The sequence below is a fragment of the Chelonoidis abingdonii genome, chromosome 5, assembly GCF_003597395.2.
Source record: "Chelonoidis abingdonii isolate Lonesome George chromosome 5, CheloAbing_2.0, whole genome shotgun sequence".
Lineage (NCBI taxonomy): Eukaryota > Metazoa > Chordata > Testudines > Testudinidae > Chelonoidis > Chelonoidis abingdonii.
The window spans coordinates 125,498,658-125,515,582 of NC_133773.1; the positions used below are offsets into that span (position 1 = coordinate 125,498,658).

At 41.7% G+C, this 16,925-nt stretch overlaps 1 protein-coding gene and 1 long non-coding RNA gene across 3 annotated transcripts in view; one reads left to right on the forward strand and one right to left on the reverse strand.

Moving 5' to 3' along the window:
* LOC142046904 (uncharacterized) overlaps positions 1–16,925 on the forward strand; it is a 202,906-nt gene that overhangs the window by 12,160 nt on the left and 173,821 nt on the right. The window lies entirely within an intron of this gene.
* The window catches only part of MSANTD1 (Myb/SANT DNA binding domain containing 1), a 74,128-nt gene continuing 72,334 nt past the window's right edge, over positions 15,132–16,925 (reverse strand). For both annotated transcript variants that reach the window (XM_075066621.1, XM_032788638.1), the window contains exon 4: positions 15,132–15,946. In XM_075066621.1, coding sequence (XP_074922722.1) covers positions 15,706–15,946 — 241 coding nt within the window. In that variant the 3' untranslated portion in view covers positions 15,132–15,705. The remainder of the gene's footprint in view (positions 15,947–16,925) is intronic.

Consider the following 16,925-nt stretch of genomic DNA (forward strand, 5'->3'; position numbering starts at 1 on the left):
TTTGCCTTTACAAAGTAGCAGAGACAGTTACCAGTCCTATATCACCATCTGCAATTGGAAATTGGCGGTGACGCATATCAATCCTTTTATATCGTCTGCTGCTGTCATGGGTGCTCCTGGCTGGCCTCGCTGAGGTTGGCCGGAGCGCATGGACAAAAATGGAAATGACTCCCCAGGTCATTCCCTTCTTTGTTTTGTCTGAAAATAGAGTCAGTCCTGCCTAGAATATGGGGCAAGTCTACTAGAGAACCAAAGAGCACAGCCGCTGCGGGTCAGAGCCCCAGATATCCCGCAGAAATGATGAGCTGCATGCCATTCTAGGGGGTGCCCCTGCAACAACCCCACCCGTTGCTTACCTCCTCCCACACCCCTCCTGGGTTACTGTGGCAGTGTCCCCCCATTTGTGTGATGAAGTAATAAAGAATGCAGGAATAAGAAACACTGACTTTTTAGTGAGATAAAATGAGGAGGAGGCAACCTCCCACTGCTATGATAGTCCAGGCAGTACAGAATCTTCATTAGACATGAAAGAGGGAGAGGGAATGAGGAGCTCAGCCTCCCGCTGCTGTGATAGTCCAGGCAGTAGAGAATCTTCATTAGACATGAAAGGGAGGGGGGTGAGCAGCTCAGCCCGCAGTTGCTATGATGAGGACGGTTTTCAATCCTTTTGCCCCGTCTGCCGGGAATGATCAGGAATCATTCCCATTTTTGCCCAGGCGCCACCAGCTGACCTCACCAAGGCCACCCAGGAGCACTCATGGGATGATGAGGATGGTTTCCAAGCCTTTTGTACCGTCTACCATCAGGAAAGGAAGGGGAGGGGATGCTGCTGTTCAGCGCCACAGCACCGCGTCTACCAGCAGCATGCAGTAGACATACGATGACATTGAAAAAAGGTGAGAAACAATATTGATTTCCCTTTCTTTTATGGGAGGGGGGCTAAATTGATGACATATCACCCGAACCAACGGGACAAGCTTTAACCCTCAGGCATGGGGAGGCTCAGCCAAGGATGCAAATAATGCTTTTTCGGGGACTGTGGGATAGCTGGAGTCCTCAGCCCCCTCCCCTCCCTCCCTCCATGAGCATCCATTTGATTCTTTGGCTTTCCGTTACACTTGTCACGCAGCATTGTATTGAGTCCCTGCTGTGGCCTCTGGAGATTTTTTTCAAATGCTTTGGCATTTCGACTTCTTGAACGGAGCTCTGATAGAACGGATTTGTCTCCCCATAAAGCGATAGATCCAGTATCTCCCATACGGTCCATGCTGATCAGCGCTCCACGCTGGGCAAACAGGAAATGAAATTCAAAAGTTTGCGGGGCTTTTCCTGTCTATCTGGCCAGTGCATCCGACTCCAGATTGCTGTCCAGAGTGGTCACAATGGTGCACTGTGGGATAGCTCCCGGAGGCCAATACCGTCGAATTGCGGCCACACTAACCCTAATCTGAAATGGCAATACCAATTTGAGCGCTACTGCCTTCGTCGGGGAGGAGTACAGATACCGCTATTAAGAGCCCTTTATATCGAAATAAAGGGCTTCGTTGTGTGGATGGGTGTAGGGTTAATTTGGTTTAACGCTGCTAAATTCGGTATAAATGCGTAGTGTAGACCCGGCCTCATCCTCAATGCATTAATCTACTGCTCTCTTGCTAGGCTGGCATCTTACTTTGCAAAAGATTTAGTGGAAAAGAGATGTGCTTTCCACAGGGAGTCCATGCAGGTTCAGGGGTCTGCCTGCATGGATGCAGTTACATACGCAGGGTTTAATTCAGTACTTTGTTCCTCAGTTAGTAGAGGCTGACGACAAAGCAGAATCAACAATTTTCTCTCCCTAGAAGGAGATAATGTCTTGGCTTGCTCTCTTGGGCTCTTTCTCCTTTACCCCCCCTAAAAGGGTATAAAAGAGTATTATTGAGCTCTGGGAATAATCACACCAATTTGTTGAGGGTGTGGAGGAGGGAAGTACAGCCCTAGTCTTGCAATCTGATTTCCTATGTGAACCCTGTTGTCTTTGGTGGGCCTCCACATAGATGTAAAGGTGTGCCTACATGAATAAGCTTTCACAGTAAAAAGTCTCCCGAATGGGAAGAAGAGTGTAGGAAAAGAGAGGTGATTTCCCCCCAAGATCCAAAAAGTTACAAACAATGGTTTCAAGCCCTCTAATCACTGACATCAATGGGAGTTTTGCAATCAACTTAAATGGGAAGATTGGACCCAGTGGAAAATGTTCAAACAAAAAAAAACTACCCTAATGGGATCATATGTGTTCAGTTTAGCCCAATATCCTGTCTCCAACAGTGGCCAGCACCAAATGCTGCAAAGGAAGGTGTAAGAAACTATGCAGAAGCCAGATGTGAGATACTCTGCCCCATGGAGGCAAGAAGGGAGATGGAATAGGTGACTGGGATGAGGATCTAAGGTGTGGTAATGGGAGGGAAAGGGACTGGGATAAGGAGCTATTGAGAATGGGCCGAAGGTTCTCACCAGTAAAGTACACTCCCTTCAGAACCATTGAAAAAAGGCAAGGGGGTCTGTGGAATAAATAGTATGTGATCATGTAATTAAAGACTATCTAAATGCATGGGCAACCTCAATTATGGCATTTCCTAACCTTAACATTCTTTCAGTGTAGTTTTTGTATGTAATTCTATATAAATTCCCAATACTCCTTTGAATCTTGCTGAGTTATCGGCTTCAACAACATCCAGTGGCAGTGAGTTTCACAGATGAATTATGCATTGTGTGAAAATATTTCTTTTTATCAGTGTTGAGTCCAGTCCTCTCCACTCAAGAGGACTAAGTATTATCTAGACCATCTCTGACAGGTGTTAACCTTGAAAATCTCCTATGATGAAGATTCCACAACCTCCCTAGGCAATTTATTCCAGTGCTTAACTACCCTGACAGGAAGGTTTTCCTAATCTCCAACCTAAACTGCCCTTGCTGCAATTTAAGTCCCTTGCTGCTTGTCCTAGCCGGAGAGATTAAAGAGAACAATTTTTCTCTCTTCTCCTGGTAACAATCTTGTATGTACTTGAAAGCTATTATGATGTCCCCCTCAGTCTTCTCTTCTCCAGACTAAACAAGCCCAATTTTTTCAATCTTCCCTCATAGGTCATGTTTTCTAGACCTTTAATCATTTTTGTAGCTCTTCTCTGGACTTTCTCCAATTTGTCCACATCTTTCCTGAAATGTGGCGTCCAGAACTGGACATAATTCCCCAGTTGAGGCCTAATTAGCACAGAGTTCTTGTATCTTGCTCACAACACACCTGATAATACATCCCAGAATGATGTTTGCTTTTTTTCACAACAGTGTTACACTCTTGACTCACATGTAGCTTGTAATCCACTATGACCCCCAGATCCCTTTCCGCAGTACTCTTCCCTAAGCAGTCATTTCCCATTTTGCATGTGTGCAATTGATTGTTCCTTCTTGCATTTGTCTTTATTGAATTTCATCCTATTTACTTCAGATCATTTCTCCAGTTTGTCCACATCATTTTTAAGTTAATCTTATCCTCCGCAGCACTTGCAGTCTGTCCCTGCTTGGTATCATCTGCAAACTTTATAAGTGTACTCTCTATGAAAATCTAAATCGATGAAAATATTGAACAGAACCAGACCCAGGACTGATCCCTGAGGGACCTCACTTGATATGCCCTTCCAGTTTGACTGTGAACTAATGATTACTTTCTGAAAATGGTTTTCCAACCAGTTAGCACCTACCTTACAGTAGCTCCATCTAGGTTGTATTTCCCTAGTTTGTGTATGAGGTGGTCATGCAAGACACTATCAAAAGCCTGACTCCACAGCTGCCCCCACATCAACATGGTTTGTTACCCTGTCAAAGAAAGCTGTTAGGTTGGTTTGACATGATTTGTTCTTGACAACTCCATGCTGACTGTTACTTACTTTATTATTTTCTAGGTTCTGCAAATTGATTGTTTAATTATTTGCTCCATGACTAGGTTCTTTAGTAGCTGTTTCTCCTGTATCCATTATTTCAGTGACATTTTCAAATAAATTTTAAATAGATTAGCGAGGCCTGATTTTTCCTTACAGAAACAGAGTTAATGTTGTTATTCCATTTTTAATTAACTTTTGACAAATTTACCAAGTGCAGATGTAAGGCTTACAACTGGAGCCTTTTTAAAATCCAGGTATAACATTTGCTTCAGCGTCTGGCATAGTAACTGTTTTTAATAAGAAAGTGCATACTTTGGGTAGCAGCTCAGCCTTCGTTCTTAAGGTCCTTCAGAACTTTTTGGTCTTACTGTTTTTTAAATTTAATGTAATTGCTTTTGCACCTCTTTTTCTCTGTAGTGAACATTGATGCAAAAAATAATTTAGTTTCTCAGCAAAGTCCTTATCTTCCTTAATTGATCCCTTTCAGTTTATACTCCTTTTTATTGGCTTCACTAGGGTTATCCTTTGGACTCTGTAAAGCTCTCTCTTTGAGTCAATTAACCTTTTGAATCTTATCATCTAGTCATATTGGTTTTTTTCTTGCCTCTTTTTTGTTCACAGGCATGGATGCCTTCTGAGACTTTTGTTTCCTTAAGCAGCATCCTTGCCAAATCTAAGGATTTTATTTCCTTTACTTTTGTCCATAGGGCCTTTTTAACTAGCTTCATTTTATTAAAATCTTCCTTAACTACAGCTTAGTGTTGTTGTGTTTGTTTTTGGTACCTTTACATCCCCTAAGATGTTGAATTTTATTTACATTATGGTTACCATTACTTAGTGGCTCAGCCACTGTTACTTCTTGAATCAACTCCTGTATGTTACTTATGACTACATCAAGTTTAATTGCTGTTTCTCGGTGTTCTCAAACTAGCTGTTCCAGGAAGCAGTCATTTAACACATCAAGAAATGGCTTCTCTATATTTTGTCCTTTGTAATATTTGACCAATTTAAATGCAGCTAGTTGAAGTCCCCCATTATTATTATATTGTTTGACTTTGCTTCCTTTTTGATTTCACTCAACATTGTGCACTCAATATCCTTTTCTTGATCACGAGGTTGGTAGTGCCTTAGTATCATGTTTGTGTTCTTTCATGCTGGGTTTTCTATCCGTACAGAGTCAACTGTCAACCACTTGAATTTTTATCTTGCTGACTGCTACGGAGTCTTTTGTATAGATCAGTACTCCCCCACCTCTTTGGCCTAATCTGCTTTTGTATAGTTTCAGGAATTACAATACCTATTGATTAACATTCCACCATGTTTCACTAGTAATTATAATATTAAGATCCTCCTTCCGTTACCAAAAACACAATGAAGAGTCCGGTGGCACCTTAAAGACTAACATTTATTTGGGCATAAGCTTTCATGGGTAAAAACTCCCCTTCTTCAGATGCATGTCCATGCATCTGAAGAAGTGGGTTTTTTACCCACAAAAGTTTATGCCTAAATAAATCTGTTAGTCTTTAAGGTGCCACCGGACTCCTTGTTGTTCTTGTGGATGCAGACTAACATGGGTACCCCGTGATACTCTTCCATGACCAGGCATTCTAGTTCACCTATTTTTGATTTTAAGCTTCTTGCGTTTATATAGAGGCATTCATTCTCTCTCTCTCTCTCTCTCTCTCTCTCTCTCACACACACACACACACACACACACACACAACAAAGACATTTTTGTTGACAAAGAGGGCTCTTAAAATCAATTTCTGTACTCCTCCCCGACGGGGGAGTAGCGCTGAACTCTACATTGCCGGTTCGAATTAGGGTTAGTATGGACGCAATTTGATGGTATAGGCCTCTGGGAGCAATGCCACAGTGCACCATTGTGACCGCTCTGGACAGCAGTCTGAACTCGGATGCACTGGCCAGGTAGACAGGAAAAGCCCCACGAACTTTTGAATTTCATTTCCTGTTTGCCCAGTGTGGAGAGCTGATCAGCACAGGTGACCATGCAGTCCCAGAATTGAAAAAGAGCTCCAGCATGGACCGTACGGGAGGTACTGGATTGCCCCCCCACGCTGCAGAGGAGGCGAAAACCTCCAGGCCCCTGCCAATCCGCCCTGGAGGAAAATTCCTTCCGCACGACCCAATATGGCGATCAGCTAAACCCTGAGCATGTGGGCAAGACTCACCAGCCAGCACCCAAGAAAGAATTCTCTGCAGTAATCTCAGTTCCCATCCCATCCGAACATCCCCTCCACAGACCACTGAGCAGACTTATCTGCTGATAATCCAAGATCAATTGCCCAAATTAAACTATCCATCATATCATCCTCCCCATATACTTAGTCAAGCTTAGATCTTAAGCCAGAGTATAAGTCTTTTGCTTTCCACTACTTCTCTCGGAAAGGCTGTTCCAGAGACTTCACTCCCTAATGGGTTAGACACCTTCGTCTAACTTTCAAGTTCAGCCTAAAAGCTTTCCCTAATATCCAGTTTGTACACCATCCAGAGCCTTCGGCGTTCTGTCTTGTTGCCTACATGGACTGTACTCGCAAACTTAAAGATAATTCCTCTCCCTCCCCTAACGTTATCCTCCCCCCCTGAATATTTATTATATAGAGCAAGCATATCCCCCGGGACCTTCTGCTTGCCTTCACTCTTGGCCAGGCTAACAGGAGCCAAGCTCTTTGAGTCTCCTTTCATAAGGACAGGTTTCCATTCCTCGGATACATCCTAGTAGGCCCGTCTCTGAACCTGTTCCAGTTTGAATTCATCCTTCTTAAACATGGGACACCAGAACTGCACACAATATTCCAGGTGGGGTCTGACCAGCGCCTCTTATATATAACGGTACTAACACCTCCTTATCCTTGCTGGAAATACCTCGCCTGAATGCACACCTAAAACCGCATTTGTTTTTTTAATGGCCATATCGCATATTGGCGCTCATAGTCATCCTGCTATCAACCATACCCCATGGTCCTTCTCCTCCTCTGTCGCTTCCAACTGATGCGTCCCCAATGTTATATCTAAAATTCTATTATTATTAATCCCTAAGTGCATGACCTTGCACTTTTCACTATTTATTTCATCCTATTTACTGTTACTCCCCAGTTTACAAGGTGGTCCAGCTCTTCTTTTTATTCTGAATAGATATTCCCGGTCCTTCTCCGTGTTAGCAATACCCCCCCAGCTTGTGTGTCATCCGCAGACTTTACACTTAGCAACATTCCCGCTCTTTTGTTGCCAAATGGTCGCCAAGGTCAGTAATAAAAAGGTTAAATAAGATCGGTCCCAAAACCGATCCTTGAGGGACTCCACTAGTAACCTCCTTCCAGCCTGACAGTTCACCCTTCAGTACGACCCGCTGGAGTCTCCCCTTTAATCAGAGGAGCGTGAAAGCCTGGGAATGGAGTGCAGGTGAATTGGGTGAGTCTATTTACATTGTTTAGTAATGAACACACTGGAGATATATATTTTGGATTGCTATTTTCAAATTAATGAGTGCTTTGTTATTAATGTAAGTTGAAATGCATTGTTTTGTGCCAGATGGAGCCAGCAGCAACAAGGTCCAGGTTCAGTATCTAGGGGTTCCTTTTCAACAATACAACACAAAACCAGCTCAAGCCACTACCCAGTGAACCTGGGACAATTACACACTACCTCAAGTGCCTCTGGGAGGCAATACTTCCCCTCTCACAAGCACAGAGTCTGAGTTTAGCAAAAACTTTTATTAAAAGGAGGGAATTAACTCAGCATTAATTTGAGAAAACACACAACTGGGGCTCAAACACAAATGAGGAAAAGACCCACCTCCAAGTAATTTGGACAGTGTCCTTTTTCCCTCAAGTCTAGTAACCTAAAAGTCACTTTACCATGCCCGTACTTTCTCTGTACCCCACTCACAGTTGCTGTCCTGGGCCAGTGCAGCCCCAGAGTTCAGGGGTTCATCTGCAGGGTTCATCTGCCATCCAGTGTAGAAGGCCGGGGGTGGATAAGGAGGCACCTTACACGGTGCACTGCTTGGGCACTCGCTCATTGCCCCAGAGGCCAGTTGCCAGCCTCTGTAGGGTCTGTGCTCTGGCCCTCTCCACCAGCTTCTCTGCTGGCTGCTTGCCACGCCTCCACCAGCTGCCCACTCACCAAGATGTCTGCAGGGGCCCCCCACACACACTTAACACAATTCTCAGTAATTTCGGCTCTCAGTGGCGGAGCCTCACTGCTGGTGCACATGGGGCAGGTTCTTGCAATAGAGACCTGTTCCAAAGTAGGTCTAATAGTTAGACATAGGTATCAGTGATTTTGTAGGCCAAAAGGCTAATAGGAAGAAATAGTCTCAAGTAAAATTTTCTCCATTTTTCTAGCTTTGAATTAGTGAGAAGAAATGGTTCTGAGTTTTTTTGCTGATTGTGTTAACATTTATTCTTAGAAGGATAGAAGTTTTATGGCTGTAATTGCCTTATTTGCTGTTTGGTGTGAGTGAAGAATGTATGGTAATTAACTGAGAAAGGACAACTGGGCCGGATGGTCAAGAAGGGAGTGGAGGAGTCAAGAGGCACCAACTTTATCATCAGTCACCTGGATGGCAGATTGATGACCCTAAAGCAAAGGCATACACCCCCAAGACAAAATAAGGAGTTGAGCCAAAGGGACAGATAAGAAACAGCTGCAGATCCTCCCACTAAGAACTCAAAATAAAGCTGATTAAGAGCAACCTTGAATACCTCGTGATTGACAGTTCCCATGTGACATAGCAAGGTCCATAGACTTGTATGGAAACTTATCACTATAAAAGAAGGTTGTATTGCCATGGGATTTTGGGTTAGTTCTACATCAACACTGGAGCTTCAAACACATTAGACAGAGGCCCAGCTCCCCATCCCTCATGTGCAGTGCAGTTTCAGTTGGCCACTGAAACTGACTGAGCAACACTAAGGACTGGTAACTATAAGATAAGAACCAGCTGCAGAACCTTTTGGGGGGTGTGTGTGTGCATGGAAACATATGCTAATTTCAGTGCTTAAATTGTACTCTCAACACACACAGTGAATTGCCTTTTGCTTTAAAAGATTCCATTTGCTTCTTATAAGAAGCTCTGAGCATGTAACAAGACCCTCAACTGAGTCTAAATGGGCACTTTTATTATACCCTAGAGTAAGGAAGGGTCAAATGGTGTCTACACCACCAGGTACAAGTACCTGTCCCCCACCCTCTTTCAACTCATTGGACTTTGGACCCTATTTCCCCTGCCAAGTGAGTAGCACTCGGTTGAAGGTGAGTCCCTGCATTGGGTTATACTATGTACAGTTCTGCTGCCCTCGGTTCACATAACAAGGATAACACTCTTTTACTCCTGCCCCAATAACAAGGAGACTGAGGATCCAACACCAGCCACAAGTGATCATTTTGGCAAGCAATCCCATCATGCTGAGCACCTAGACAGGGTGGGTGTATCCATGCAAATAAAATCAGCTTCTGAAGTCTTTTTCCACCGCCCACCATTAGATGTCAGGGGAGAGCTCATTTGACTCTGCTTACAATGTTTGCTGTTTCAGGGACATGTTCTAAATCTTGGTATAAGCTTTATTTAAAAAAATTGATTAGTTACTATGAGACTTTATACATTTGATGGACTGTAGGCATGGTAAATAATCACAGCTTGAAGCAGAAGCAGCAAAGAGTCCTGTGGCACCTTATAGACTAACAGACGTTTTGGAGCATGAGCTTTCGTGGGTGAATACCCACTTCGTCCGATGCATGTCACATGCATCTGACGAAGTGGGTATTCACCCACGAAAGCTCATGCTCCAAAACGTCTGTTAGTCATAACGTGCCACAGGACTCTGCTGCTTTTACAGATCCAGACTAACACTGCTACCCTCTGATCTTGAAGTAGGTCTTTCTTTTAATGTATCTCATAGTTTTGCATTAAAAGAAGTATAGAAAGGATTATTTTTCAGAAAACTGAATACACCTCTTTTGTAAAAGACATCACCATAAGACATAATGATATTCAAAATAGTATAGTAAGATGTTAAGTTTTCTATTATACATATAGTTGAATTGATCCCTAGAGGTTTCAGATATAACAGTCAAGTCTCAAAAAATATACCTTATACTTACTAACCTGAGGATTGATCTAGTAGAATAAAAAATACCTGAACAAAATTTTAAAAACACAACCTATTTTCCTAGTCTAGATGTAGCCTACAGTTTGCATTCCTCAGGCAGTCTTCAACTTCAGATATGGGGGCAGGTAGCTGTTATAGGGCAGCCCCACTTGGAGTGCCCTTCTGGGGCAGGTTGCAGCATGACAGGCATGCCTGTCTCAGTTTCCCCTCAGATGACCCAATAATTTCATTTCAGGGTTTGTTGTCTCAATACTACTTGGGGCTGGTTTCTTACAATAACATAGTCCAAGTAATCTATAACAAAAGTCCCAAACACATCATCTATTTCTCATATCAGTGCAAGACATCTCATCCCCAAATGTCCCATATACCACACACTGGCACCTTTGCCCACATCTGGACACTGTCAGTCCTCTTCTGTCCTTCTACCAGGACAGCCACTTCACTGGTTCCAACTGGAGTGCAACCCCTGTTTTCCCAGTAGGAACCTCCACAAGTTGTTGGAAGCGTCCTTGCCAGGGGAGAATCCCTCATTCTTTCCGGACCTCTCACTGTCTCCAGCCCTGGAGATGTCAGCTTCTCCCATTTTCAGTCTCCTCAGGTGACAGCCAGCAGGCAACTCCTTTGGCTGCTGCTTCTCCTGCCTTTAGCCCTCTCTAGTCCTTTGGCCCTGACTTAGAGACACAAGCCAGCAAACCCATCTTGCTGATTTCCTGCCTTCTGCCAGCAACCACCTTCTGCTTCCTTCCAGGACTCCTCCAGTCACTAGAGCTGGCCTATGGCAACTCTCACCTGCCCTTCCTGACTGAACCAATCTACTCTGACTCATTGGGTTTCTCACTGATCCTTTTATAGTGTCCAGGAGCTGCCTCTTAATTGGCCAAATTGGAGCACCTGCGCTGGCACAGGGGCACTGGACCTACTTCATGTACTGAGGCCAACCACTCTGTGATAGTGGTGTTTTAGGGATGCTATTTAACCTCTTTTCAAAGGTTTAACTTCCTGGTCATGCAAACAGACCCTGGTCTACCAGCTGACATCCATTCTATCTCTCTCTCCATGCATTTAAAAATTGAGCTTGTCGATGTCCATAACTTAGTTTTAACATAATTCTATTCCATTTTGACTATCACCTGTTAACAAATACTACAGGACCATCTCTCACAGGAGTCTTATTATCTATTTAAAAAAATTGCAGCACAGAGTGATTGATTTAGAGAAATGGATTTAGAATTCAGACTGCATTCTCCATTAAAACAACAACTTTAAGGTGGTTCAAAATCTGGCCTAAAGGAAGCTGAGAATCTGTCTTTAGAAATTAGCCAGCTGTAGCTAATTTGGATACATTTTCACTTTTGTTAATGAACACATTTAGAATTACTTATTCTCATTATGAATGTTCTGACAAAGCACTTGGTCTGACTTCTGCAGAAAAAAAATCTGTGGGAAAATGAAAGTATGTTAACCTGAAAAAATTATGAATAAAATCAAATTGAAAAACAAAAAAGCAACATGTTTGAAACTTATTGTCAAAACATTATAGTACATAATGAACACTAATTTAAAGATGTATCCTCAGTTATATACACACAGGAAATACGCTACCCATAAAACTTGGGGAATTGATTTAGTAATTTAGAGGACAGATGGTTGGTATTTGCTTGCTGACACAATAACACCAAATGCTCACAAACTTATTTTTCAGATTTTCCTGTCAATTACATTCATAGGATCTGATCCTGGAAACATATACATACCTTAGTAATGTACACTCTGAATAATCTCATTGACCAGTGCAAAAGTGCTCACAGAATCGGTATGTCAGCTTATGCCTTTGAAACTCTGTTCTGGTCAGTAAGTGTTTCCTATGCATCCAGAGAACCACAACAAGGTGGGTAAAAGGTAGGCCAGAGAAGAGACATCTAGATAAGAACCTGAATAAGAGTTTTAGCTATGTAAACAGAAAAAGAATGCCAGAACTCAGAAATATTGTGGAGGAAGAAATGGCAAGACTTGTAAATAACCTGGATTTGTAGGGCTAGAAAACAGAATCAAAGATGAATATTTGAGGATGATGGTGCTATCAGTAGTTACGGAGAAAGGAGGGAGCGGAGGGCTTGGAAGAGAAGATAAGGCTTCCATTTGATCATATTAAGATTAAGTTGATTGGGAGACACTACAAGGAAATGTTTTGGTTTTTCCTTTTTTTAAAGTTCTAGGCTCTGTGTACATGAGCAAAAACAAGAGACCAAGTGTTCTGGGTATGCTCAAAAGCTTGACGCTATAATCTCATCAACATAAATTGGTTCAATAAAAGATATTGCCTCACCTACCTTGTCTCTCTAATTGCTATTATCAACATAGGAAAATCTTTTCTACTTACAGTGGAATCCTGTTATAAGCGGGGCTTGGAAAAAAATTACCTAACATCTTTGTTGGGGTAAAAAATTCTTGTGCTGCCATGCTCAGAGTCTTCTCTAATTAAAAATAGTAATACCACTTTGTGTATACCATTAATTATTTGACTAACGTTTCAGAACAGGGCTGCATAAAATAAATGTTAACATACTGAATTTGTCTTGCATTTGTTCTTTTATTCCTTGTTACTCATATTTTTCTCTCCTTCAACATTGTATATGGGTGTCTTTTTTTTCTCCATTTTGTTGTTTCTAAGTCTAGTTTTCCCTCCCTTCCTTTCTCTCCTTACTAGTTTTTGTTTGCTCCTTCCTTCTGTGTTCTCTGTGTCTCCTTCCTTCATTCCTTTCTCCTTAATTGCTTACTTGTCTCCAAGTCTCTCACTTTCTCATGTCTCCCCTTAACCTTCTTTAACTTCTCTTCCACCACCATGCACACAGTTTTCTTTCCCTCAAATCACATATGTGCACAGAAGCAATATCTCAATCTTGCAAAGACTACTAAGCATTTTAATGTTAGAACAAGGTGTTCAAGTTATTATTTAGCCCATGAAAGCTTATGCCCAAGTAAATGTTAGTCTCTAAGGTGCCACAAGGACTCCTTGTTTTTGCTGATACAGACTAACATAGCTACTGCTCTGAAACCTGAATATCTCAAAAGCTTATTTATCTTTACCTGCAGCCAACTCACATAAGGGTGTGAAATTTGTTCTTACATTTGAAAACGTTATCAGAGAAATTACAAGGCTATGTGTTATCCCTATGCACATATACGCAAGGTTAGAATTTATCACCATCCCATTGTGCTCTCTGTTTACTTAGGGAATGTCTACATTTGCAGTCATAGAGTGTGATGGCAGCTCATGCTGACATACCCAAGATAGCTTTAATCTAAGTAGCTTGGCTACCAGGAGCCGTGACAGCTTGCTTTACTCATGTGGCTAGCCCATGCTGATTGCCAGGGGTCCAGGCAGGCTTGTACCTCCCTGGCTGAAGCATGAGCTGCCATGGCTTCACTCTTCTGATACCCGAGATAGCTAGATGAAAGCTAGCTCAGGTATGTCCACTCAATCTACACTTGTAACCCATGACTGCAGTGTAGACAAACCCTAAATCAGCAGTTTTAAAATAATTTCTTAAACTGAGGGAGACAGCAGCCAGTGTGGCACAGACTGAGCACAAAGGAATTTGGACTGAGTATGAATGTGTCTCAGAGGAAGATTAGGCTGTTTGTTAACTAAATTAAACCACTAAGAAAGTAGCTTCTTTTTGAATGAGAAAACCTACTTCTTAGTGACAAAGTAAAACCTTCCAGTATAACTATGGAGGTAAAAGTCAAACAGCATGTAAGTCAGGATGGGGGCTATGCAGATTACTGCACAAAATTAAAAGATGTGCTGGGCTGGCTGTTGCCAAGTAATGGAATTTAATTATTTTAAGGTTCAGACAGCTACTTTAAATAAAATTATAAGTGTTATTGCTTCCGTTGTAGAGTGAGATGAGAGTTTCTTTAATAATAGAAAGCACGTGAAATAGGTACCAAAGTGAAATTATCTGAATTTGCCAGACAGGGAGCATTGTCTGGATGCATCAGTCCACTTAAAGTTTGACCAGGGATGGAACCAGAGCGGTTATGCATCCAAGGCCAAAGTGCTCAAAAATAAAATATAATATGAACTAATACATTACGCTGACCAAATATATCTTTGAAGTACACATTAGTAATCTTTGTCTCACAGGGTGTTGGTATCAGAAAGATATAAATAGGTATATATGTATATAGAAAGAGCAGTAGCACAGCTAGCTTTATGCTAAATAATATAGACTATACAAACAACTTCAAAGATAAATTCAGAGAGGGGATTTAGTCTAGTGAATAAATTGGAAAATGGCACAGGTTCTGCCACTAGCTATAGCCTATGCCCTAGGGCAAACTATCTACGACTTAGGGTATGTTTACACAACAGCCAAGATAGACAACACTCTGGTTGAGCTATCACTCTGAAAACAGCAGTGTGGTTGCAGCGGCATTGGCAGTGGCTTGGGCTAGCCACTTGAGGACATACCGAGGAGGTAAGGTGAGTTTGTGCTCAGCTAGCCTGAGGCTCAGCCTGTGTCAGCATGGTCACACTGTTAATTTTAGCATACTAGTTTGAGCAGAACTAGCATGTCTGACTACTCATGCTGGGAAGAACCCTCCCCCAGCTGCTGTGTAGACATACCCTTAGGCTACATCTACATTACACACCAATGGCAGTGACATGTAAGATCTATGTAACTACATGCTGCAGTGAGAAAAGCAAGCTGCGTCCACACTGTGGTGTGTAGCTACTTGTATCAGTGAAAAGCTTCAGCAGCTCCCCATTGCTGGGAGAGGGGAGGCAGTGGGCTTTCCCAACTGCTTCCCCCATCCAGAGTCTTTCTCTGCAGCAGGAGATTTTATATATGTACACACACACACACACACGTAGTACAATATGTTTCTTTTATGATAGAGAATAAACGGAGTTTTCTAATTGTTTGTTGATCATAAAGTCAACAGATTCCAGTTAATAATGAAAAAAATTATACATTTAATATCAAAAGCAACTTCAAGTACTTTCAATACAGTTTAGTATTCAGTATATAGTTTTTATTTTTTTATCAAAAGTGTATTTGGGTAGATTATTTAATATTTCATTTTTGAGTACTGTTCATTTTTGCATGGAGTTTTAAATGACGACATGTGTTTGGTGATCTCAACTAGCTCTTCACAAGAATCATAATTCACACCACACAATCACTGCATGTGTTTCAAAACTGAGTCTGGCTTGGACAAAGTCAGAAATGCAGTGAATGTGTCTGGAAAATACACTACTGTATTCTCCCACAGTAGGTCAGGTTGCAGACCTTGGTATGAAGCAGTACACAACACTGCTGCTTGTAAAAGAATGCCTGACCTTAGCATAAATAGTACAGTAAATTTCATTTCCCAGAGCTACTCCTCCCTTAACCATTCAGTACAAAAATAGTTACAATTAGATATATATTGCACCATTTTCCTCACTGTTATTACTTAACTCCACAAGATCTTGGATAGCTCTCACCCTGCATTAACTGTTCTCTTTGTTTCACTAGGATTACACTAAGATTTAAATTTCCATAGAAAACATGGGGAAAGGGCAACAGACACACACATAAGGTGTGTGTGAGTGGATTTCTATAACATTGTTAAATAGTGTAGTTAAGCAGCAGTCACAAAGGAAACTACACATTAGACTTGGAGATCATTTTCTCCAGTAGGTTCATCATTCTCTCCTGTAGCTGCAGGCTTTGAACTTGAATGATGTTTTGTTGATCCAGAATCCTGCGGACCTCCCTACAGGTTTCCTCCATAGCTCTGCTTAACTTCTTTTGTTCTTCCAACATGGCTTCCATTAGTTTTAGTTTCTTCTTTTGGAAACTACAGCTTTGAAGCTTTCTTTTCTTAACTGGTCTTTCTTCAGCTCTGAAATACAAATATTTTTTCAACATTAAATTCATACATCTGTTAAACTATATCTGGCCTAAAATTCTATAGCCATTTCTTGATCAAGTTATGTCTTCAAGGGCTGATAAGAACCAACTTTATCCTACCATAGCTTTAAGAAATTGCATTTTTTACAGTTGTATCATTTAGAAAAAGTTACTACTGAGCTTCTGGAAAAGACCCAGGAATTTCCTTGTTTTTAACAAGGGTTTACTTTACATAATGCAAGGCAGAATATTAGCCTTTTATCCAGATATTTCTTACCCTTCAAGCACCCAAGTTTTATTGTGAGAGGTTGGTTGCTGTCTTTGAAGATCCGATCTTGTTAAAAATATATTTATACTGGACTTGGAATTGTAACTCGGCTCCATAGCTGCAGTAAACATCTCATCACCAGGCACTGCTACTTTAGGGCAAGATAGTAGCCCATTGTTACAGATCCTGCAGAGCTCTGCATCAAAGAGGCTGTTCCCACTGGGGTGTAAGCCAAATCTCAAATCTTGTCCTTGCAGTACTCTTTGTGTGTCCCTCAATCAGTGTTTAAATTGTTGCCTGTAGTTTTCCCATAAGTCCACCACCATATGGGGAGGTGTGTGGTAAGAGAAATTAACTACTATTAGACAAAAAGTTCTTCAGAAAATCAAATAGACTAGTTCTGATCTTTGGAAAAAAATCTATGAGTTAAGTCAACTCAACTCAAAGGCTACATAAGTGGATAAGACTACACATCCAGTCATGTTATAAACTAGCTGATGTGCCTCTGCCTGGGTGTGTCAGAGCTCCCTCAACTAGGGAGATAGCATCTTTAACAGCATGCACCTGCTGTGTGTCCTTATCTGAAATCTGTAGGAATGTTACTTTTTTTTATTTTATTTTTTTGGGGGGGGAGGAGGAAAGAGTTGTGTGTGTGTCACCTTCACGAATCACTATTTGCTGAATGGTGTATCAAGAAGTTTCT